Here is a 22,500-nt window from a genome sequence, read left to right as displayed (position 1 = left end):
CCAGCCGTGCAGATCGGGGTGCAGGCGCACTGAACGCACCCCTGCGGCTGTAATGCACGCTTCTGCACGACAGGGACGGGACGGTGCTGTGCGGAGTGAACTGTGACAGCGGCGCTGTGTCGAGCGTGCATTGGGACTCTCTTACACAGCGGGACCCCCCCCGCCCCCCCCCGGAGCTCTGCAGCAGGCTGGGCTGTAGGTGCTGTTTTTGTAAGCGGCTGTCCTCCTTCACGTCGCTTCGGAGGGTTCGTGCTGCTTGAGTGACACGGAGCTCTGCCTCCTGCGCTGCGGGGTGCTGGGCTGGGGCGGCGACTCCTTTGATAATGATGTCATGATCTAGTGATGTAATGTTGAAGTCACAGCGCTATCGCAGTTGTTTTAATCTCTCGCCCGGTCTCAGGGATATTATACTATCCCGAATCGATGACGTGAAAGTGCCGGGGAGTCGGAAGTGTGTCAGAATCTGAGGGGGGGGTCACACGGCCATGCGAAGGAAACCGAGAACGGAATACAAACTTATCATTGGGATCTGAGCCTCTTATTTATTTATGTTTGGGTTCTGCAGAATTAGCCTCGTCTTCACGTGTTCGGCGGAGGAGGAGAGAAGCACGGAACCGAACCTGAAGCCAAGACCCGGCAGGCAGCCTGGCCGCCTCGCTTCGTGAAGAGAGAGAGTGTTTTTCATCTCAGTTATTTGCGGATCATCTCAGGTGTCTGTCCCGGGTGATTATAAGGCACGATGCTCATGGGGTGATATTGGTGCTCCTGCGGGACAGTCTAATAAAACTCAGAGAGGAATAATAATAATAATAATAATAATAATAATAATAATAATAATAATGATAAAATAGAAAGTGGATTTTTTTTTCTGGATGCTGCTGCTGTGTTGAAGCCCGGTATATATTGTGCTGCGTTTGCACTTCTGTGAAATGCTTGTTTCTGTGTTTGTGCTCATGTCCCGCCCGGCGCGTTTTCACGGGCCCGTTGATCTCCCGTGTTTTCTCGCAGCTCGTTCTGCGCTGCTCGGGTTGGACCCGGGATTGCGAATGCAGGCGTGACGTCAATAACAGCGTATTGCAGCGTCTCAGTCATTTGAAACAAGGCTTTCTATAGAGCAGGCATAGCTGACAGAGCCGATTCGTGTGTCTGTTTTCTCTTCTCTCTCTCTCGATAACTGTATTATTATTATTCGTGATCTGATTGCTATGATGGTTATTAACAGTCATTGGAATTAACCAGTAAAATAAACCCAGAGAGGAACACAGAGCCGCCCAGCTTGAGAAAAGTCGGATTTTACACAATTGCAACTTAACTGTGTACCGTGCTTGAAGACAATTAAAAAAAACAACAAAAAAACTCTTTCATTTTTATCTGGGTAAAGCAGGAGGATATAGCGAATAATACAAGAAGAGTAGACAATTTATTATTATTATTATTATTATTATTATTATTTATTATTATTATTATTGTTATTATTAGTATTATTATTATTATTATTTGTTGTGTTGTAACTGGATATTTGACTGTAATGACCTCTGAAGCTGGGTTCGGATCGGATATCTGCACGATCAATAATATCCGGCATTTTTAAATTACCAGCCTTATTGCATTCGAGTCCATAGTGTGAAAATTAGGGGTCGGGTGGAAATAGCCGGTTGATTGAGAAAGCGTTGACTAGCTGGGTCCTAACAGCAGAGAGTGGGATTCCGATCCACGTGGATTTATTAATTTATAAATTAAACACTCTTTCTACACTTTTGGTTCGATCTCCTGACGCAAATCTCGCTGGCTGTTTTGCAAGCCCGGCTGAATGACAGAGAGGCGCAACTTATCAGCTTTATCAATGTAACCCTGCCGCGACCCGCCGCGTGGTGTGAGGCGCCTGCACGGAGCTGTGCATTCTGTACAGAATTATTATTATTATTATTATTATTATTAATCGCGATACACTATTTCACACGAAACGTTTTCTGCAGTATATAGTGATTCGGGAAGTTTTGCATGGCAACACAATGGTTTTATAAAATAAAAAAGTGCTACAAAATATAAACATTTAACACTGTTTGTTTTAACCCGAGTGGTTATTGGCTATTTCAATTCGCTTTTACAGCGTGCGCTGGTGCAAACCGTGAACCCTGCAGCTCAGCACGCCGCGTCACCGTGCAGACTCGGGAGACACGGACAGGCTCTATAAATAACGCCGAGGCAGAGACACGGGTCCTGAAAGTGGGTGTTTTCACTCACACACACTCGCAAAGCAGCGTCGCGTTGCGCTTCACGAACGGGTGCTTTTGTAAAAGCTGGTTCAGCAGTGTAATTATCATTCTGAATTCCCAAGAGCAACACCCCTCTCCCCTTTCAAATTCAAAACCGTTGCGCTAAATCTAGAAAGCTTTTTTTCTGTTACCGGTTTGAAAATGATCCTGAAGATTCTCATTGAGTTCTGACCGGGTTCTGATGATACCAGACAGACCCCTTTTTAAAAAAAAAAAAAAGTTTGGCTTGGTTCTGGAATGTTCAGACTTGACCGTGTTCTGATGAATCGGACTTCTGGAGGTTCTGGATGAGTTCTCCTGGCTCTGGGATCCGGGCTTGGACCTGCTTCTGAACGATTTTTGAGTTTGGTTCTGAGAATCCGAACTCTGAACCAGACTGGAAAGCTCTGGACTGAAACGCTGTGATTTCTGGAGCTGGGTTCTGAAGGACTGGACTTGCTTCTGTGACCCTGAAAGGTTAATGTGGCCGTTACCGACAGAACTGTAAAGACTGTTCACAAATTTCACTCTTGGACGTTTCCAGCTGATTTTTGTCTCCCTTAAAAAAAAAAAAAAAAGGTTTGAACAGCAGTCCTGAAGGCTTTTGGACCTCCCCTTTGAAACCCGAGACTGTGTGAAGTGTCTGGACCCGGCTCCCCGGCGCCGCTCTCTTCCTGGATCCCCCCCACCCTCTCCCTGTGCCCTGTCATGCCCTCCCCCTCTCTCTCCCCTCACTCTCTGAGCCCCGGGCTCTCTCTCTCCCGCAGTGTTTCCCAGCTCGGGGCTCAGCGAGCTCGCACCCAGCTGCTCCTGGCGCTGGGTGTGGTGCAGATGGGTCTGGGCTCCATGATCGTGGCGGTCAGCTTCGTGGCCGTGGCCTTCACCTCCTCCCCCAAGGTCCGCCACGCCTGCCCCTTCTGGGCCGGCTTCTTCGTGAGTACCCGGGCCCCGCCCCCTCTCTCGCTCCACGCTCTCCCCGTCCTCAAGGGGCAGCGTGGGGGCTCTTCTTCTACTCCCTCTCATTTCCCTCTCCCTCTCCTTCTCCTCTCTTGCTCCTTTCTTCTTTCCTCACTCCTTCTCATCTCACTCCTCAGGTGGTGGTGTCGGGGCTGGTGGGCGTGGTCTCGTGGAGACGGCCACTAACGCTCGTGGTGAGTGTGACATCACGGAAGGGGGAGGGGTCGGGGGCGTGGTCTACTCAAATATAAATCCAGCCCTTCCAACGGGCTTGTAAATGTAACGACGTGTCGCTGCTCCCCTTCTTCCCGTCCTGCAGGTGTCGCTGTTCATGCTGCTCTCGGCTGTGTGTGTGATCCTCAGTCTGGCCGGTTCCATCCTGTCTTGTCAGAACGCTCAGTTCGTCAAGTCCATGGAAAAGTGTAACATGGTGTGTGGAAACGACCCCGAGATTTCACTGAGAAAACTCACTTAGAGAACTGCCAGCATTGCCATCATATGGTGACAGAGATATTCAGCATAGGCGAGAGTATGTCTGTGTGTCTCCCTTTACAGTCTTGAATGTACAGTGTATGCATATACAGAGATAGAGAAAGAGGTGGTGTCTCTGTGCTGTGTGCCTCTCTCACTCTGGTGTCTCTGTGTTCAGGATCTCCAGCCTGCCTCGACTGGGAGGATGTGTGTCTGTGGAATCGGAGACACTCTCAAGCTCTACCACTACAAGGACTGCTTCACCGTGCGCATGGCACTCAAGGTGAGGGAGAACCCCTAAAGTACTGGGCCCTGTAGAACTGGACCTTATAGAACCGGACCATATATAACTACACCCCTATAGAACTGAACCCCTATAAAGCTGGACCCGGACCCTGTACCCCCAGTATCCTCTCCAGTGTCTCCCTGTGTACAGTGATATCTCTCTCCCTGTGTACAGTGATATCTCTCTCCCCTGCAGGACCTGCTGTTCAGTGCCTGTGGTCTCAGTATCCTCTCCACTGTTATCTGCAGCCTCTCCACAGTGATCTGCTGCATTCACATCTTCTCTCTGGACCTGCTTCACATTGTGAGTGTTTCCCATGGGATGCATCCTGCTTGCTCCTCTCTTGCAGTCTCCATTATAAAAGTTTAACCACAGTCAGTCTGTGTGGAGATCGCTGCACGGTCAGTCTGCACGGTCAGTCTGCATGGAGATCACTGCGCGGTCAGTCTGCATGGAGATCGCTGCACGGTCAGTCTGTGTGGAGATCGCTGCACGGTCAGTCTGCATGGAGATCACTGCGCGGTCAGTCTGCATGGAGATCGCTGCACGGTCAGTCTGCATGGAGATCGCTGCACGGTCAGTCTGTGTGGAGATCGCTGCACGGTCAGTCTGCGCGGTCAGTCTGCGTGGAGATCGCTGCGCGGTCAGTCTGCATGGAGATCGCTGCACAGTCAGTCTGCGTGGAGATCGCTGCACGGTCAGTCTGCCTGGAGATCGCTGCACGGTCAGTCTGCGTGGAGATAGCTGCGCAGTCAGTCTGTGTGGAGATCACTGCGCGGTCAGTCTGCGTGGAGATCGCTGCGTGGTCAGTCTGCGTGGAGATCGCTGCACGGTCAGTCTGCGTGGAGATAGCTGCGCGGTCAGTCTGTGTGGAGATCGCTGTTCCTGATTTTCCATTTTCCTGTTTCCTGTTTCCTGTTTAGATGGTGCCTCACCGCTCACGCTCGGTCAACCCAGAATGCACCACTCCGCAGGACGCCTTTCTGACCAACATGATGGACTTCGAGGAATTCGTCCCACCAGTGCCCCCCCCCCCCTACTACCCTCCCGAGTACACCTGCAGCTCTGAGACCGACGCACAGAGGTACCTACCTGAGAGACAGACAGAGAGACACTCAGAGACAGAGAGACACACTGAGAGACAGAGACACACACACTGACACTGACACACTGACAAACTCACTCACACACACACACACACTCTCGCCCTGCTCCTCAGTGTAAATGTGGCTCTGCTCTCGGCTTCTCTGCAGTATCACCTATAATGGATCGATGGAGAGTCCGGTCCCTCTCTACCCCACAGACTGCCCTCCTCCCTACGAGGCTGTGATGGGACAGAGAGCCGGCAGGCAGCCGGAGAGGGGTAAGGGGTAGGGGTAGGGTGAGGGGGGGGGGGGGGGTCTCTGCTTGGTTCACAGTAACTCACATGTCCTGCTGGTCCCCAGGCCACCGTGTTCGAAGCCTGCATAAACGAGCTGTCCTGTGAGAGGGTCACCTCCACGGTGTTCAGTGGAGAAGGTAGGAGGGGAGGAGGGAGCAGCATTTCAATTAGATTCATTTAAAAACCCTGCAGTTAGGTCTCTGATAATGCGCTCTCTGCCTGTCCCTCTGCCCCTCTCCAGTCTCGATGGACAGCGGCTCCCTCCTGATGTCTGAGATCATGGACATCCCGGATGACAGCTCCCCCTCAGAGGACTCCTGTCTGCTGGGCGTGGGGGTGGGCGTGGGGGGGTCCCTGCGTTCCATGTACAGACCGGAGCCCCAGCCTGGCTCCAGCCTGGCTGGCCGCTGTTACCGGGGAGAGAGATCCAGCTCCTGCTCATCCACTCCTCCCCCGCCCCCCCTTTTCAGCACGCAGTCCGCCAGCAGCTGCACCCGCCTGGAGCAGCTAGGGGGCGATGGCGGGGGGGTGCCGGAGATACAGGTGCGGCCCTGCACCCCGGCCCACCGCATTTCCAAAGGCTCCTCCCTCGGCTCCCAGGGGTCCCAGCAGCAGCAGCGTCGCCACAGCGACCAGAGCCGGCCCCCCACCCCCGGCGTTCCGAACGGGGGTGTCCTTGTCCCCCCCACCCCGAGTCATGTTCCCACACAGTCAGCGACCCCGGGCCAGCGCTGTCACGGGCAGTTTCAGCCCGTCTGCCCAGACGGCTTCCGGTCCGCCGCAAGGGCTCTCTCCAATGTTGAGTGAGAGAGAGAGTCAAGGTTGCGGGACAGGCCCACCCCCTCATGAGGTCACACAGCGACCCCGGGCTCAGCAGCTCCAGTGACACCGGTGAGTGATCAGAGCGTCTTGCGCAAGGCGGTGATGCGTTTCACAAGAGAGGTTAACACGTCTCTCTCTCTCTCTCCCTGTCCGTCTCTCTCCCTGTCTGTCTCTCTCTCTCTCTCTCTCTCTCCTCGTTCACAGGGCATTTCAGTGGCTCCCGTGGCAGTAAGGGACTCAGTGATGAAGCCTCACAGACCTCTACTGACTCAGGTGAAGCACAAAGTGCAGGCAGCCATCCTGAACTGTCTGAGGGGAAATGGCAGTACAAGCATAGGGCAGCTGCAATGGGGTGAGGCTGGTAGAATGGGACCCCAGTGTGCTCACTATACCCTTCCCAATGATCTTCAATAGCACTGCAATGGGGTGAGGCTGGTAGAATGGGACCCCAGTGTGCTCACTATACCCTTCCCAATGATCTTCAATAGCACTGCAATGGGGTGAGGCTGGTAGAATGGGACCCCAGTGTGCTCACTATACCCTTCCCAATGATCTTCAATAGCACTGCAATGGGGTGAGGCTGGTAGAATGGGACCCCAGTGTGCTCACTATACCCTTCCCAATGATCTTCAATAGCACTGCAATGGGGTGAGGCTGGGTAGAATGGGACCCCAGTGTGCTCACTATACCCTTCCCAATGATCTTCAATAGCACTGCAATGGGGTGAGGCTGGTAGAATGGGACCCCAGTGTGCTCACTATACCCTTCCCAATGATCTTCAATAGCACTGCAATGGGGTGAGGCTGGTAGAATGGGACCCCAGTGTGCTCACTATACCCTTCCCAATGATCTTCAATAGCACTGCAATGGGGTGAGGCTGTAATTGGTAGAATGGGACACACCACTGGTATCAGAATTGAAACTCTCTGCACTGTGCAATTAAAAAATAATGGGCTGTCTTTCTTTCTCCCTCTCCCGTCTCCATACCCCTCTCCATGTCCTCTCCTCCCCTCCTCTCCTCTCCTATCCTATCCTCCCCTCTCCCTTCTCTCCTCCCCTCCCCCCTCTCTCCCCTCCTCCCCTCTACCCCCAGCTCCCTGCTCTGAAGCCTGCCTGCTCCCCCATTCTCTCCTGGCTCCTCCCAGCCCGGTCTCCAGGAAGTGCTCTGGAAAGGGCAGGAAGCCACCCTCGCTGAAGTCCCTCCCCCCCGCGGCTCAGCTCCGCCTCTCGAAGGCGGGGACTCGCTCTCTCGGTGACCTCAAGGTGACCCGGGGGCTGGTGTCTCGGTTCCTGCAGCGCTCCAAACGCAACCTGACCGCCGGAGTGGAGCATGCTGGGAGCAAGCGCAGACACGAGGGAGCCAACCCCGTCGACCAGGTGAGAGGTCACGGGGGTCAGGGGGCGGGATCGCAGTACGCACAATGTTAACTGAGTTTCTCTCTTGTTTAAATGAAGTCTTCAGCTGGGCAGTGCTTTGTGAAGGCGCCCCTGCGCTTGTGTGAATATTGAGACGCATGTGACTGTGCCCCCTCTCTCCGCTCCCCCCCTGCCTGCAGGTCCTCCGGAGCTCCCGGCTGGTCACTAGGGGGCAGCGTCAGGAAGGGATGCACCTGCAGAGCTGCGGAGACCTGAGCTCCTCCTCCTCTTCCTCGCTGCGGAGGCTGCTGTCGCCGGGCAGGTTAGAGCAGAGCCGCCCCAAGCACCGGCCTCAGAGTGTGAGCGGGCTGTACAAAGAGTCCTCGCTGTGAGGACCTGGAGGGGCACCTCAGATCCATCCCCCTCAACCTCGCTGAGCCCCCCAGCGCTGGCAAGACCACCCCAGGACTTTCCAGACTCAACCTGGACCGCCCCGAGCCATAGAACTGAACTCCATACCGGGTCACCCAGCCAGGACCCAGCCCCAGAGGCCATGCTGTTCACTGGAGTGACTGCACAGCATAGCGTTTGATATTTCAAGGAAAAGGAGTTTATCACTGTGTTTAAAACAGGGGGCGGCTCTTCTTTAATATAATCTCATCATGTTTTCAATGCTTGCTTGTTTTAGGGTTATCTGCTAGGCTAGTCCATGTATTTATAACTGTGTAAAAGAGTGCTTCCAACCTCCTCTGCAGCCAATATTATCTCCTCTCTCTCTCTCTCTCTCTCTCTCTCCCTCTTCCTCTCTTCTCCTCTCCCTCTCTCTCTCTCTCTCCCTCTCTCTCTCTCTCTCTCTCTCTCTCTCCCCTCTCTCTCTCTCTCTCCTCTCCCTCTCCCTCTCTCTGTCTCTCCTCTCTCTCTGTCTCTCTCACTCCCTCTCTCCTCTCTCTCTCTCCTCTCTCTCTCTCTCTCTCTCTCTCTCCTCTCTCTCTCTCTCTCTCTCTCTCTCCCTTCTCCTCTCCCTCTCTCTCTCTCTCTCTCTCTCTCTCTCTCTCTCTCTCTCTCTCTCTCTCTCTCTCTCTCTCTCTCTCTGTCTCTCTCCTCTCTTCTCCTCTCTCTCTTCTCTCTCCTCCTCTCCCCCTCTCTATTCTCTCTCTTCTCCTCTCACTCTCTGTCTCTCTCCTCTCACTCTCTGTCTCTCTGTCTCTCTCTCACTCCCTCTCTCTCTCTCTCTCTGATTCTCTGGGGTTCACTGTTTCTGTTTTGGATGCAGGATTGTATCTCATTGAACAGACTGTAGTTGCCTCTCTATCCTGATGGATGTGTATGAACTCAGGAATACACTTCAAACTCTTCAAATAAATAAAACCAAATATCATATGTGTAATGATGATGATACACTAGTGCACTGCACACACACACACGCACACACACACACACAGGCGCACGCGCACACACAGGCGCACGAGCACACACAGGCGCGCACACGGTCACTTTATAAAATATAATTTTTCTTTACTAACATGGCAGTTATCAGTTTGGGTTTTTATTGCAACCCTTCTAAAAGTTTATTGCAGTAAATCTGCACAATAATTTAGCAGTTTCCCCCAATGCTTCCCTATGCTTTACCAGACCTCTCTGTGTTTACAATGCTTCCCTATGCTTTACCAGACCTCTCTGTGCTTTACAATGCTTCCCTATGCTTTACCAGACCTCTCTGTGCTTTACAATGCTTCCCTATGCTTTACCAGACCTCTCTGTGCTTTACAATGCTTCCCTGTGCTTTACCAGACCTCTCTGTGCTTTACAATGCTTCCCTATGCTTTACCAGACCTCTCTGTGCTTTACAATGCTTCCCTATGCCATACCAGATCTCTCTGTGCTTTACAATGCTTCCCTATCGTACTAATATACCACGTTAATAACACACTGAAGCAGCGTCTCTCGCACACTGCCAGCCGCTGTTTGAGAATTCATGGAATTTTTCCGCCGCGCCTTTAACTGCGGGGGGTGACGGTGCGTGCTGACGCGCAGGCAAGGTCCTGTGACTGCAGTGCGCTGCTAGTGGACATCGTGCCCAGGCAGTAGTGATCTCCAATTAAAAGCGACGCTGTTGTGTTTTGCAGCGCGAGTGAAGTGGACCGAGGCGATATTTACCTTTTCATTTGAAATAGAGGGATCCAAACACAGTTCGTTTACAGGTTAGGTTTTTTTGCACGAAAAAACTCGTGACTTGAAATTCAAGCGGACGAAGCTGAGGCTGGATGTGCAAGTGAAGGAAAACGAACACGTCTTGGAAAAGCAAGCGTCTGTTTCAGCTTCAGGTAATGCTATTCAAACACCTCGGCAATTATAAAGCCCTCGGTCGGTAATTCCTGCTCCTGAGCCGTGTGCCCGGCCCTTAAATCAAACGCGTTAGTAAGATACAGCCCGGCTGTGCTTGCTGCTCGCCGGTTCTTCTGTCTGCACGCAGCCGGATTGCACAGCGCTGATGGACTCCACGATGACCGCTCTCGTTCTGCTGGCTGTCGTCACTGCGGCGCGGGGTGAGTTTATCTGCACGTTTTGTTGAGCGAGTACTGAACAATATTTTTTTTTTTTTTTTTTTTAAGTCTGTATTATTATAGACGTGCAGGAATTAAAGTGCGTGTCACTGCTTTGACCGCCAGGAGGAGCTCTTTCACACCAGCAACAAAAAAACAAAAGCAAAGCAGCACATCGCTTTAGCCACACGGGGCCGCTGTTTTGCCTGATTTAATCCTGTTGAACACCTATATGAAATTTCAATCGAAGTCACAGTTATGCTGTTGCGTTGATAGTACATTGTGTGTATTTGCCTGTATCAAAGTACTTAACCAAGTCACTTTTTTCACATTGCAACACTCTGTATGTAATTTCTTAATGTGTTTATGAAAGTGTTTTATCTCGCCCCTTGTCATGCCTCCCTCCTGCCAGCAGGTGGCAGCAGACCCTGTGTGGCGCGCAGTTTTGGGGACAGCTCTGTGGTTTGTGTGTGTAACTCCACCTACTGTGACTCCCCCGGGCCGCTGGAGCTGCCCAGCAGGGGGCACTACGTGTCCTTCCAGAGCAGCCAGGCAGGGGCTCGACTGGATAGGCAGACTGGAGAGGTGCAGAAGACCAGCAAAGACCAGGGTTCGAATCTTTAAAATATGTAAAATCTCAATCTCTTGATTTAACTCTATCAACTCTGTGTGTGTGTGTGTGTGTTGGATCCTGGCTGGTTACCCTGTGTTGTGTGTGTGTGTGTGTGTGTGTGTGTGGATCCTGGCTGGTTACCCTGTGTTCTGTGTGTGTGTGTGTGTGTGTGTGTGTGTGTGTTGGATCCTGTGTTCTGTGGTGTGTGTGTGTGTGTGTGTGTGTGTGTGTTGGATCCTGGCTGGTTACCCTGTGTTCTGTGTGTGTGTGTGTGTGTGGTCTGTGTTGACCAACCTGGACACAAGACACACACACACACACACACAACCTAGTGTGTGTTGGACCAATGGCTGGTACACCACACACACCCACCACAACCTAGGACCTGTGACCAATGGACCCTTGTGTGTGTGTGTGTGTGTGTGTGTGTGTGTGTCCCTGTGGTGTGTGTGTGTGTGTGTGTGTGTGTGGCTGGTTGTGTTGTGTGTCCTGGTGTACCCTGTGTTGTTGTGTGTGTGTGTGTGTGTGTGTGTGTTGGATCCTGGCTGGTTACCCTGTGTTCTGTGTGTGTGTGTGTGTGTTGTGTGTGTTCTGTGTGTGTGTGTGTGGGTGTCCTGGATGGTGCCTGGCTGTTACACCCTGTGTTCTGTGTGTGTGTGTGTGTTGGTTGGATCCTGGCTGGTTACCCTGTGTTCTGTGTGTGTGTGTGTGTTTGGATCCTGGCTGTTCCCTGTGTTCTGCCAACCTGTGACCTGTGTGTGTGGATCCACACACACACAACCTGGTTGACCCTGTGTGTCTGTGTGTGTTGTTACCTGGTGTGTTGGGACACTTGTGTGTTGTGTGTGTTGGATGCCTGGCTGGGCACCTGTGTTCGTGTGGTGTGTGTGTGTGTTGGATCCTGGCTGGTTACCCTGTGGTTCGGTTACCCTGTGTGTGTGTGTGTGTGTGTGTGTGTGTTGGATCCTGGCTGGTTACCCTGTGTGTGTGTGTGTGTGTGTGTTGGATCCTGGCTGGTTACCCTGTGTTCTGTGTGTGTGTGTTGGATCCTGGCTGGTTACCCTGTGTGTGTGTGTGTGTGTGTGTGTGTTGGATCCTGGCTGGTTACCCTGTGTTCTGTGTGTGTGTGTGTGTTGGATCCTGGCTGGTTACCCTGTGTTCTGTGTGTGTGTGTGTGTTGGATCCTGGCTGGTTACCCTGTGTTGTGTGTGTGTGTGTGTGTTGGATCCTGGCTGGTTACCCTGTGTTCTGTGTGTGTGTGTTGGATCCTGGCTGGTTACCCTGTGTTCTGTGTGTGTGTGTGTGTGTTGGATCCTGGCTGGTTACCCTGTGTTGTGTGTGTGTGTGTGTGTTGGATCCTGGCTGGTTACCCTGTGTGTGTGTGTGTGTGTGTGTGTGTGTTGGATCCTGGCTGGTTACCCTGTGTTCTGTGTGTGTGTGTGTGTGTGTGTGTGATCCTGGCTGGATCCTGGCTGGTTACCCTGTGTTGTGTGTGTGTGTGTGTGTTGGATCCTGGCTGGTTACCCTGTGTTTGTGTGTGTGTGTGTGTGTGTGTGTGTTGGATCCTGGCTGGTTACCCTGTGTTCTGTGTGTGTGTGTGTGTTGGATCCTGGCTGGTTACCCTGTGTTCTGTGTGTGTGTGTGTGTGTGTGTTGGATCCTGGCTGGTTACCCTGTGTTCTGTGTGTGGTGTGTGTGTGTGTGTTGATCCTGGCTGGTTAGCCTGGGTGTGTGGTGTGTGTGTGTGTGTGTTGGATCCTGTGTGTGATGTTTGTGTGTGTGTGTGTGTGTGTGTTGGATGTGGCTGGTTACCCTGTGTGTGTGTGTGTGTGTGTGTTGGATCCTGGCTGGTTACCCTGTGTGTGTGTGTGTGTGTGTGTCCTGGATCCTGGCTGTGTTCTGTGTGTGTGTGTGTGTGTGTGTGGTTCTGGCTGGTTACCCTGTGTTCTGTGTGTGTGTGTGTGTGTGTTGGATCCTGGCTGGTTACCCTGTGTTCTGTGTGTGTGTGTGTGTGTCTGGCTGGTTACCCTGTGTTCTGTGTGTGTGTGTGTGTGTGTGTGTGTGTTGTGGTTGTGGGGGGTGTGTTTGTGTGTGTGTGTGTGTGTGTGTGTGTGTGTGTGTGTCAGTGTGTGTGTGTGTGTGTGGTGTGTGTGTGTGGTGTGTGTGTGGTGTGTGTGTGTCTCGCTGTGTGTGTGTGTGTGTTGGATCCTGGCTGGTTACCCTGTGTTCTGTGTGTGTGTGTGTGTGTGTGTGTGTGTTGGATCCTGGCTGGTTACCCTGTGTTCTGTGTTCTCCTCCTCAGTTCTCAAGCTCGGTTTCAACACTGCGAAGCGGCACCAGCGCATTAAGGGGTTTGGGGGCGCGATGACCGATGCAGCTGCAATAAACATCTTGTCCCTGTCTGTCAGTACGCAGGACAACCTGCTGGGGGCGTACTTCTCTGAGCAGGGTGAGTCTCGCCTGGGCTCAAGGAGGGGAGTGTGAACAGTGACCTCATGAAAAGATTTTCTTGCATCGTGTTTAGACAGTTTGGTGTTCAGCAGACTGCATCAAGACAACTCCCTGACATCTGCACTGAACAGGAAGCGGGATTTTATTTGTTCTAAAATTCAGTGTGTATCATTATGTTTCAGTGTGTGTGTTTCAGTGTGTCTCTTGCTGCCTCTCTCTGTTCTCAGGTATTGAGTACACTGTGGTTCAGGGGGGTGTGTTTCAGTGTGTCTCTCGCTGCCTCTCTCTGTTCTCAGGTATTCAGTACACTGTGGTTCAGGGGGGTGTGTTTCAGTGTGTCTCTCGCTGCCTCTCTCTGTTCTCAGGTATTGAGTACACTGTGGTTCAGGGGGGGGTGTTTCAGTGTGTCTCTCGCTGCCTCTCTCTGTTCTCAGGTATTCAGTACACTGTGGTTCAGGGGGGTGTGTTTCAGTGTGTCTCTCGCTGCCTCTCTCTGTTCTCAGGTATTCAGTACACTGTGGTTCAGGGGGGTGTGTTTCAGTGTGTCTCTCGCTGCCTCTCTCTGTTCTCAGGTATTCAGTACACTGTGGTTCAGGGGGGTGTGTTTCAGTGTGTCTCTCGCTGCCTCTCTCTGTTCTCAGGTATTCAGTACACTGTGGTTCAGGGGGGTGTGTTTCAGTGTGTCTCTCGCTGCCTCTCTCTGTTCTCAGGTATTCAGTACACTGTGGTTCAGGGGGGTGTGTTTCAGTGTGTCTCTCGCTGCCTCTCTCTGTTCTCAGGTATTCAGTACACTGTGGTTCAGGGGGGTGTGTTTCAGTGTGTCTCTCGCTGCCTCTCTCTGTTCTCAGGTATTCAGTACACTGTGGTTCAGGGGGGTGTGTTTCAGTGTGTCTCTCGCTGCCTCTCTCTGTTCTCAGGTATTCAGTACACTGTGGTTCGTGTTCCCATGGCGAGCTGTGATTTCTCCACTCGTGTTTACACCTACGCAGACACGCCCGGAGACTTCGAGCTCAAGAACTTCAGCCTGGCGGAAGAGGACACCAAGATGAAGGTGAGCGGTCAGGCCTGGGAGTGAGGCTATCTTTAGCCCAAATCCAATTAGGTTTGTAATCACTAAACCGCTTGCGGTTTCCAGTACTGTACCAATGCAGCCTCTCTCTCTCTCTCTCTCTCTCTCTCTCTCTCTCTCTCAGATCCCTCTGCTCCTGCGAGCCCAGGGTCTCTCGCCTCGCCCCCTCTCTCTCTTCGCCAGCCCCTGGAGCGCCCCCTCCTGGATGAAGACCAACGACGCGCTGATCGGCAAGGGGAGCCTTCAGGGGGAGCCGGGGAACGAGTATCACAAAGCCTGGGCACAGTACTACATCAGGTACAGACACAGACACACACACACAGACACACTCATACAGAGCGAGAGAGACAGGAATCTGTAGCACAAAGCCTGGCGCGGTACTGCATCAGGTACAGACAGACAGATACAGAGAGACACACACAAGCACAAAATATTAATTTTATGCTTGAGATATATTTTAAAATGTGAGGGCAGGCATTTATAGAGGTCTGTGTGTCTCTGCTCCCAGGTTCCTGGGCGAGTATGCCCGCTATAACCTCTCGTTCTGGGCAGTGACTGCTCAGAACGAGCCCTCGGCCGGGTTGATCACCGATTACCCCTTCCAGTGCCTGGGCTTCACCGCGGAGCGCCAGCGTGACTTCATCGCCCTGGACCTGGGGCCGGCTCTGAGCTCCAGCCCGCACCGCGCCGTCCAGCTCATCATCTTGGATGACCAGAGGCTGCTGCTGCCTCGCTGGGCCCACGTGGTGAGGAGCTGCGCGCTGATGTCAGCTCAGCATGTTCAACTCCACTCCGCTCGGGTGTTTCCACACGCTGTCAAAAACAGAGAGCGATCCTGAAATACTGGGCTGCTGAACAGAGAGCGAGCCCGAAATACTGGGCTGCTGAACAGAGAGCGAGCCCGAAATACTGGGCTGCTGAACAGAGAGCGAGCCCGAAATACGGGGCTGCTGAACAGAGAGCGAGCCCGAAATACGGGGCTGCTGAACAGAGAGCGAGCCCGAAATACGGGGCTGCTGTCCTAGCTTCCGGTGGACTTTATGAGCAATTATTTAGTAGTTTCTTTGATTTATGATAAGTAAAAGATCTCTCTTTATATTTATGTATAAATATGATGGATAATTTAGTTGGGTCTCAGTCCCAGGGGATGGAAATGTTTGCTCTGTCTCTCTCCTCTCAGATCAGTTCAATGTAAATGTTTGTATGGCTGTAGTTTGAAAGGTTCTGTCCCCTCCCAGGTGCTCGGTGACCCCCGCGCTGCTCGCTATGTTCACGGGATCGCAGTGCACTGGTACCTGGACTCTGTAACCCCCGCGCAACTCACTCTGGGGGCCACGCACAGCCTGTACCCCGACTACTTCCTGTTTGCGAGCGAGGCGTGCGCAGGCTCCTTCCCCGGGGAGAAGGGGGTGCGGCTAGGCAGCTGGGACCGGGCCGAGCGCTACGCCCATGACATCATCGAGGTGAGCGAGCGGCACGCTGCCTGTGAGTGTTGGAGCTGAGATTCAAACTGGCTTCTCTTCTAATCTCTCTCTCTCTCCCTCCCTCCCCAGGATCTGAACCACTTTGTGACGGGCTGGACTGACTGGAACCTGGCTCTGAATCTCTCTGGCGGGCCCAACTGGGTTCAGAACTTTGTGGACAGCCCGGTGATTGTGGACCCGGATAAAGATGAGTTCTACAAGCAGCCCATGTTCTACAGCCTGGCTCACTTCAGGTGCATAAACAGCATGTCAGCTGCGTGGGGAGGGGGGGGTTGTCTCTGTGTCCGTGTGTGTTTCAACGTCTATTGCTTTCATCTTTAAAAAAAGAAAAAGTGCTAAATTTTGAATTGGCAAAAGAAACTTAGTAAGTTGAAGATTTCTCATTGAAATGTTTCTCATGAACTTGCTAAGTTTCTTTTAGTGTTTGTGAATGCTTGTTTTCTCTATAGTCTGATTCACACACACACTCTGTTCTCTACAGTCCGATTCTCACACACACACTCTGTTCTCTACAGTCCGATTCACACACACACACTCTGTTCTCTACAGTCCGATTCACACACACACACTCTGTTCTCTACAGTCCGATTCTCACACACACACTCTGTTCTCTACAGTCCGATTCTCACACACACACTCTGTTCTCTACAGTCTGATTCTCACACACACACTCTGTTCTCTACAGTCCGATTCTCACACACACACTCTGTTCTCTACAGTCCGATTCTCACACACACACTCTGTTCTCTACAGTCCGATTCTCACACACACACTCTGTTCTCTACAGTCCGATTCACACACACACACTCTGTTCTCTACAGTCCGATTCTCACACACACACTCTGTTCTCTACAGTCCGATTCTCACACACACACTCTGTTCTCTACAGTCCGATTCACACACACACACTCTGTTCTCTACAGTCCGATTCTCACACACACACTCTGTTCTCTACAGTCCGATTCACACACACACTCTGTTCTCTACAGTCCGATTCTCACACACACACTCTGTTCTCTACAGTCTGATTCACACACACACTCTGTTCTCTACAGTCCGATTCACACACACACACACTCTGTTCTCTACAGTCCGATTCTCACACACACACTCTGTTCTCTACAGTCCGATTCTCACACACACACTCTGTTCTCTACAGTCCGATTCTCACACACACACTCTGTTCTCTACAGTCCGATTCTCACACACACACTCTGTTCTCTACAGTCCGATTCTCACACACACACTCTGTTCTCTACAGTCTGATTCTCACACACACACTCTGTTCTCTACAGTCTGATTCTCACACACACTCTGTTCTCTACAGTCTGATTCTCAGCCACGCTTCACAGGTCAGTAATCTCAAGTGTCCCGCCCACTTCAGACTCATCACTTTTATTTCTGCAGCAAATTCCTTCCTGAGGGGTCCCAGCGCGTGGGACTGGACCCCAGTGCAGAGTCCAAACTGGAGACCACGGCGTTCCTGAGGCCAGATGGGGAGGGCGTGGTCATAGTGCTCAATAGGTAACCATAACCAGAGCGCCCCCTACAGTGTGAACAGTGCCACTGTGCTAACGTGATCAAAAACATCCAAAATCTTCCATGCTGATGAAATGTAGCTTGAAAATGTGTGTGTTTGTATGAAAGCTTGTGACTTGTATAACAAGGTAGGGCTGTGATAATACACTAATGAGAGGGGATTGGGGCTGTGATAATATACCAGTGAGAGAGGACTGGGGCTATGATAATACACTAATGAGAGGGGATTGGGGCTGTGATAATATACCAGTGAGAGAGGACTGGGGCTATGATAATACACTAATGTAGAGATAGGATTTGCAAACCCCTTCTCATTTTATATACTAAATGTTTGGCTCTCATTTGCTTGTGTTCACAGGGGCTCGGAGGCTGTGCTCTTTGAGATCTGGGACCCTGCTGTGGGTTACATTGAGGGCGTCTCTCCCTCTCATTCCATCAAGACTTTCCTGTGGAAACGGCAGTGAGGACGAGATAGTCTTCCGTCTCGCTTCTACCTGAATTCAGGCTGCAAAACGCTTAAACAGTAACTATAGCAACCAGAGAGGGGGGGCAGTTTACCATGCTTTTCAGAGGAGCGCTTGTCTCATCACCACTCTGCATTTTAACTGCTGCGATTGACCCCTTGTGAAAATCAGCGTCTACAATTTGAAAGAAATCTTGGAGATGAACAGTTAAATGGAGTTGGAGCTGGTCATGTTTAAACACGCAGGCTGCTGTGCAATCACAGACTCTCTTCAATGGAGGTGCATGCCAGGGCGCGGGGGGCGGACAGATTCTACAGAAGGATGGAGGTGGCTGGCTTCCACACAGCTGGACCGTAGAGAAGAGGAGACTCTGCTGCCCTCCTCCTTCTCTCTCCGTGGAGCGCTAGCTGCGATTTTGAACTGCCTCTGCTGAAGTGCAATCTGAAACAGCCTGTGATTAAATGCAAGCCCCTCACAGCTCTGTAATTTTCACTTTTTGTTTTATTTAATCACTAGACCAGTGCTGTGCTTTTCTGTCCTTTGTGTTGGAAGCATGTTTTGCCTCAGTGATTTCAAAGTGTGTGAAATCCATGTAATAAAATCTCAATTCATTCTCACACCTCTGTGTTGGATGTTGCTTTCCTCAGAGGTTAATAAAATGGATTTGGTTGAAATGTGATTTAATTTTGCAGTTTCACGACAGCTCAAGGCAGAACAGATAAAATCAGGAAAACATTTCCAGCTCTCTCTTTCCCCAGCGTCATTTTGCAATTGGTTTTTGCTGATATCTTTATATATTATATATATATATATATATATATATATATATATATATATATATATATATATATATATATATATATATAAATATATATAAAAAGTGGAGTTTAGTTAAATAGCAAATCTGATCTGCTTCTAGTAATTCAGGTCTAGTTATAACCCCCCCCCCCCCTTTAAAACCCAGTGTTGAGATCTCGTCCCAGTCGGCCTGCGTTCTCTGCTGGCTGCTCAGAACTACGTGGGTTTGAGTTTCATTCTCTTCTCCACTGCATTCTTCGAGGGTCAGGGTTTAGAGTTCACAGGGGTCGCTGGTTCAGTCTGGCCCCGCCTCCCGCTGCTCCGCTCCGCACTCGCTTTCTTCCGGAATGTCGTGCATCCCATGGAATTCTGGGAATGGTGAAGAAAGAATGAGGTCATCGCCTTTTATTATTCTTTTAAAATCAGGTTTCTGTTCAGGTTTAGAAAACTTGAAAAAGGTTTTTTGTTTTTTTTAAATTGAGACAGAGTGGAACCCGTTGAAGTCGCGTCGTGTTGCTGATGAAGGAGCCGAGGAACTGAATGCTGCTGCTGCTGCTGGACTCTCCCGCGCTCTCTCTCTGCTGGACTCTCCCGCGCTCTCTCTCTGTATTTTAATATCATTGTATTTTACATTTTGGAGTAAGCACTGCATTTAACCCAGAACACAAGCTGTACTGATGTGATTTGAATCACCAGCATTCAGGGTTAACTTGTGCCGTTAATAAAATGAGTGTAAGTTACAGCACTATACCTCTCGGGCTGCTTGACCCTGTGGAGAGCTCGTCTGCCTCCTCCTCGTCCTCAGAGTTCACTTCGGGGTCGCTGCAGTCCTCTTGCACGCGCTGTGATTGGTCGGTCTGGTCCGATGGCAGAGGAGCCCCCGTGACGTCGTCCCCCTCACTCCCCCTGCGCGCAGCCTGGGAGGTCGAAGGTGAAAGGGGACAGGTTAAACTGGAGTGATCGCAGCAAGGCAGGACTGATCGGAGCGGAGAGCTGCCATACAATATAAACTAACTAGCAATGTAGTTTAAAATGAGATTCTGCCATTTCTCATGACAAAACCAACACAAGCCAGAAGCACTTCAGTGAGGAAACGAAAGCAGATGTTTCTGGGATCCAAAACGACACCAGGCTGATTTACCCCTCATTAGTGGCCGACTTACTGTGCCTCTATGGCCGTACCTGCCCCGCTCTGCCCTGCCTCAGCTCTCCCTCGCTGGGCAGGCTGTTCTGTCGGCTGTGCCTGGGTCTCTTGTCTGCCTCCTGCGCCTGCAGAATGTCCAGTTTGGCCTGCAGGGCGGCGCTGTGCTCCCGTAGCTCTCTAAGCTGCCTCTCGTTCTCTGCCCTGGCCCTCTCGCTGTCCCGCAGCCGGGCTTCGCTGCCCCGGGTTCGAGACAGCTCCTCCTGGATCAGGGAGTGCTGTCTCTGCAGCAGCACCAGCTCTGTGCCTCCACCCAGGGCAGCATCGAGACCCCCGTCACGTGATAGGGAGCGGCTCAGCTTGTCCCGCCCCTTCTCTCTCCCAGCCACTCCCCCCGGCAGGGAGCAGCCTCTCAGACAGAGCTCCACCAGACTGTCCTGCTGCAACACTGCGGCCTGCAGGGACAGTCAGAGAGAAGCAGGCTCAGTCACTCACACACAGACAGGTAAGTCACAGAAACAAAGAGAGATGCACACAGACAGGATCATTAACCCTTTATAATAGGATTCAATCTCAGCTGTGTAAACCCAAGGTGGGTGTGGAGCTCAGTTTTCTACAGAGTATCAGTACCTACCTGCAGTGCGTGGAGCTTCACATTGAGGTTCACCAGCCCCTGAAACAACACCTGCAAAACAAGCAAACAGACTCAATACAGACAGGCAGAGACAGAGAGGCAGGTCCACACACACACACACTCGGATCACAGTGACTCGGGGAGTGACGGCAGGGCAGAGACTCGTTACCTCACTGCTGGAATTCACACACACACACACTCGGATCACAGTGACTCGGGGAGTGAAGGCAGGGCAGAGACTCGTTACCTCACTGCTGGAATTCACACACACACACACTCGGATCACAGTGACTCGGGGAGTGAAGGCAGGGCAGAGACTCGTTACCTCACTGCTCACAGTGACTCGGGGAGTGAAGGCAGGGCAGAGACTCGTTACCTCACTGCTGGAATTCACACACACACACACTCGGATCACAGTGACTCGGGGAGTGACGGCAGGGCAGAGACTCGTTACCTCACTGCTGGAATTCACACACACACACTCTGATCACAGTGACTCGGGGAGTGAAGGCAGGGCAGAGACTTGTTACCTCACTGCTGGAATTCTCTTGCATTCGGTTTCCATTCCGATCCTGACCAAGGAAATAAAAAAATGAAATATGAACGGAAAGAAAATGAATACGAACTTGTGAAAGAAAGGATAACAGTGCGGAGGGGATAACCGTGGGTTTGAGTGGCTCAGTGGCTAGAGCCGTGGCTCACCCTGTGCTCCGGGTTCGAGTCTGTCCTGCAGAATTCGTGGGTCCCATTGACTGACACTTCCTCTCCATCTAGATAAAAAAATAAAACAGGAACATTTAGATACCAAGAAAACAGACAGCGAGAGAGAGAGAGACACACACACAGATGGATTGATACTCACTGGGTGCGAGGCTGGCCTGCCCCTCTGGCTCCCCCCTGTGGATGCTGTGATTCTGGTCTCCAGTAACCGTCAGCTCTACTCCAGTTCCCACCAGCAGCTCTCCCAGTCTCTCCACTGAGAAGAAACAAAACTGGATATGAAGCCGAACGCTCCCCATCGTCCCCCGCAGGGGAGGGGGTGAGAGAGGGGCGTGGTATATATGAGAGAGAGTAGGAGAATACGAGAGCACAGCTTTCTAAAATGCGCTGATAAAGGCACTGGTACAGGGGTAAGGAGTGGAAGAAAGATGAAGGTGTAACCGTTAGGAGTCGGTGTGTCTGTGCCCAGGTGTGCTCGCCCTCGCGGACGGGTCTGGTGTACTTACCCTCGCGGATGGCCTCTATGATGAGCTTCTCTCCCCGGGGGGCCTCGGGGGTCTCTGCTCGGAATAGGTTTCGGGTGTTGATGCAGAGCGAAACCCCCTCCCCAGCCTGGACCTCCAGCACCTCCGAGAACAGGCTGACTCTCTCCTCCAGCAGCTCCACCAGCTCCCTGTCCTTCTGCTGGATAGCGCCTGAGAGAGAAAGAGAGATAGAGAGAGGAGAGGAGCAGGCAGAGGGGTTACACAAGCGCAATACAATTTATTCAAGTACTGTACTTTTATAGTTTTATAGTTTATGGATTGAAAAATGACCAAACACTCCCAGCCCAGCCTAGCCCAACTCAGCCTCACCCCTGAGTTTGCGCAGCAGAGCCTCGTCTTCCGTCTCGATCAAAGGAAACTCCTCCGGACAAGGACAGCTGGGAGAGAGTGAGGAAAACGAGGAGGTCAGTTAGCTGCTCAGCTGAGTGTCTCTACTTGCTGCTAGTCTCAGGTGTGCAGAGCACGGTGGTAGTAGGCTTGTACGGCACGGTGGTTCTTACCTGCTGACAGTCTGCTTGATGAGCTTCATCCAGGTGTTGCGGTCCTCGCGGGAGGCCGCGTGGATCTCATACATCACCGGGGGGGTGGAGTCACAGATCAGGAACATGCCTCTCTCCTGGTTAGCGATGTCACGCACAATCAGGTTCTTCAGAGAAACCACAGGGGGCTTGTCCTGGAAACAGAGCAACAACACATCAAATACAAATGTATACGCATGCATGTACGCACGCACGCACACACCCACCCACAAACACACACACACACACACCCTCTCTCTCACAGACTCTCTCTCTCTCTCTCACACAGACTCACACTCTCACACTGTCCGATATCTCAGATAAATAACCCAAGCAGCAGCAGCAGGGTCAGGCCTGGCCAGTGTTTCAGTGTAATAAATGAGGCATCACTGACCCTGCGCTGTGCTATTCAGAGACTCAGTAAGAGACTCACCAGAATGGGGAAGGTGTATTT

At 51.7% G+C, this 22,500-nt stretch overlaps 3 protein-coding genes across 5 annotated transcripts in view; 2 read left to right on the top strand and 1 right to left on the bottom strand.

Annotated features, from left to right (window-relative positions):
- The first annotated feature begins 220 nt into the window (after positions 1-220).
- fam189b (family with sequence similarity 189 member B) lies at positions 221-8,353 on the top strand. Its single transcript, XM_041239059.1, has 13 exons — positions 221-3,188; positions 3,350-3,406; positions 3,532-3,642; positions 3,862-3,966; positions 4,165-4,272; positions 4,893-5,053; positions 5,223-5,318; positions 5,411-5,487; positions 5,592-6,130; positions 6,184-6,241; positions 6,377-6,445; positions 7,266-7,549; positions 7,729-8,353. The coding sequence occupies exons 1-13, from the start codon at positions 2,964-2,966 to the stop codon at positions 7,918-7,920; spliced, it is 2,082 nt and encodes a 693-aa protein (XP_041094993.1). The 5' UTR covers positions 221-2,963; the 3' UTR covers positions 7,921-8,353.
- A 1,166-nt stretch (positions 8,354-9,519) lies between these two features.
- gba (glucosidase, beta, acid) lies at positions 9,520-18,307 on the top strand. Of its 2 annotated transcripts, none has more exons than XM_041239079.1 (10): positions 9,520-10,074; positions 10,484-10,681; positions 12,986-13,132; positions 14,052-14,185; positions 14,328-14,500; positions 14,712-14,949; positions 15,442-15,666; positions 15,757-15,920; positions 17,095-17,211; positions 17,585-18,307. In XM_041239079.1, the coding sequence occupies exons 1-10, from the start codon at positions 10,020-10,022 to the stop codon at positions 17,688-17,690; spliced, it is 1,557 nt and encodes a 518-aa protein (XP_041095013.1). In that variant the 5' UTR covers positions 9,520-10,019; the 3' UTR covers positions 17,691-18,307. The 2 variants fall into 2 exon arrangements, with proteins under 2 accessions (XP_041095013.1, XP_041095014.1); XM_041239080.1 differs by having other exon boundaries at positions 9,525-10,074; positions 10,487-10,681.
- A 238-nt stretch (positions 18,308-18,545) lies between these two features.
- Positions 18,546-22,500, bottom strand: part of LOC121307011 (rho guanine nucleotide exchange factor 2-like) — an 8,535-nt gene continuing 4,580 nt past the window's right edge. For both annotated transcript variants that reach the window (XM_041239076.1, XM_041239077.1), the window contains exons 10-20: positions 22,480-22,500; positions 22,029-22,201; positions 21,838-21,905; positions 21,490-21,678; positions 21,126-21,239; positions 20,966-21,033; positions 20,794-20,835; positions 20,264-20,314; positions 19,671-20,084; positions 19,240-19,405; positions 18,546-18,857 (exon numbers count right to left, since the gene is read on the bottom strand). The exon at positions 22,480-22,500 is cut by the window's right edge and continues 56 nt beyond it. In XM_041239076.1, the coding sequence (XP_041095010.1) occupies positions 18,784-18,857; positions 19,240-19,405; positions 19,671-20,084; positions 20,264-20,314; positions 20,794-20,835; positions 20,966-21,033; positions 21,126-21,239; positions 21,490-21,678; positions 21,838-21,905; positions 22,029-22,201; positions 22,480-22,500 (1,380 nt within the window). In that variant the 3' untranslated portion in view covers positions 18,546-18,783. The remainder of the gene's footprint in view (positions 18,858-19,239; positions 19,406-19,670; positions 20,085-20,263; positions 20,315-20,793; positions 20,836-20,965; positions 21,034-21,125; positions 21,240-21,489; positions 21,679-21,837; positions 21,906-22,028; positions 22,202-22,479) is intronic.

Source organism: Polyodon spathula, chromosome 51 (genome assembly GCF_017654505.1).
Source record: "Polyodon spathula isolate WHYD16114869_AA chromosome 51, ASM1765450v1, whole genome shotgun sequence".
Classification (NCBI taxonomy): Eukaryota; Metazoa; Chordata; class Actinopteri; order Acipenseriformes; family Polyodontidae; genus Polyodon; species Polyodon spathula.
This window is presented reverse-complemented; position numbering and strand designations above follow the sequence as displayed.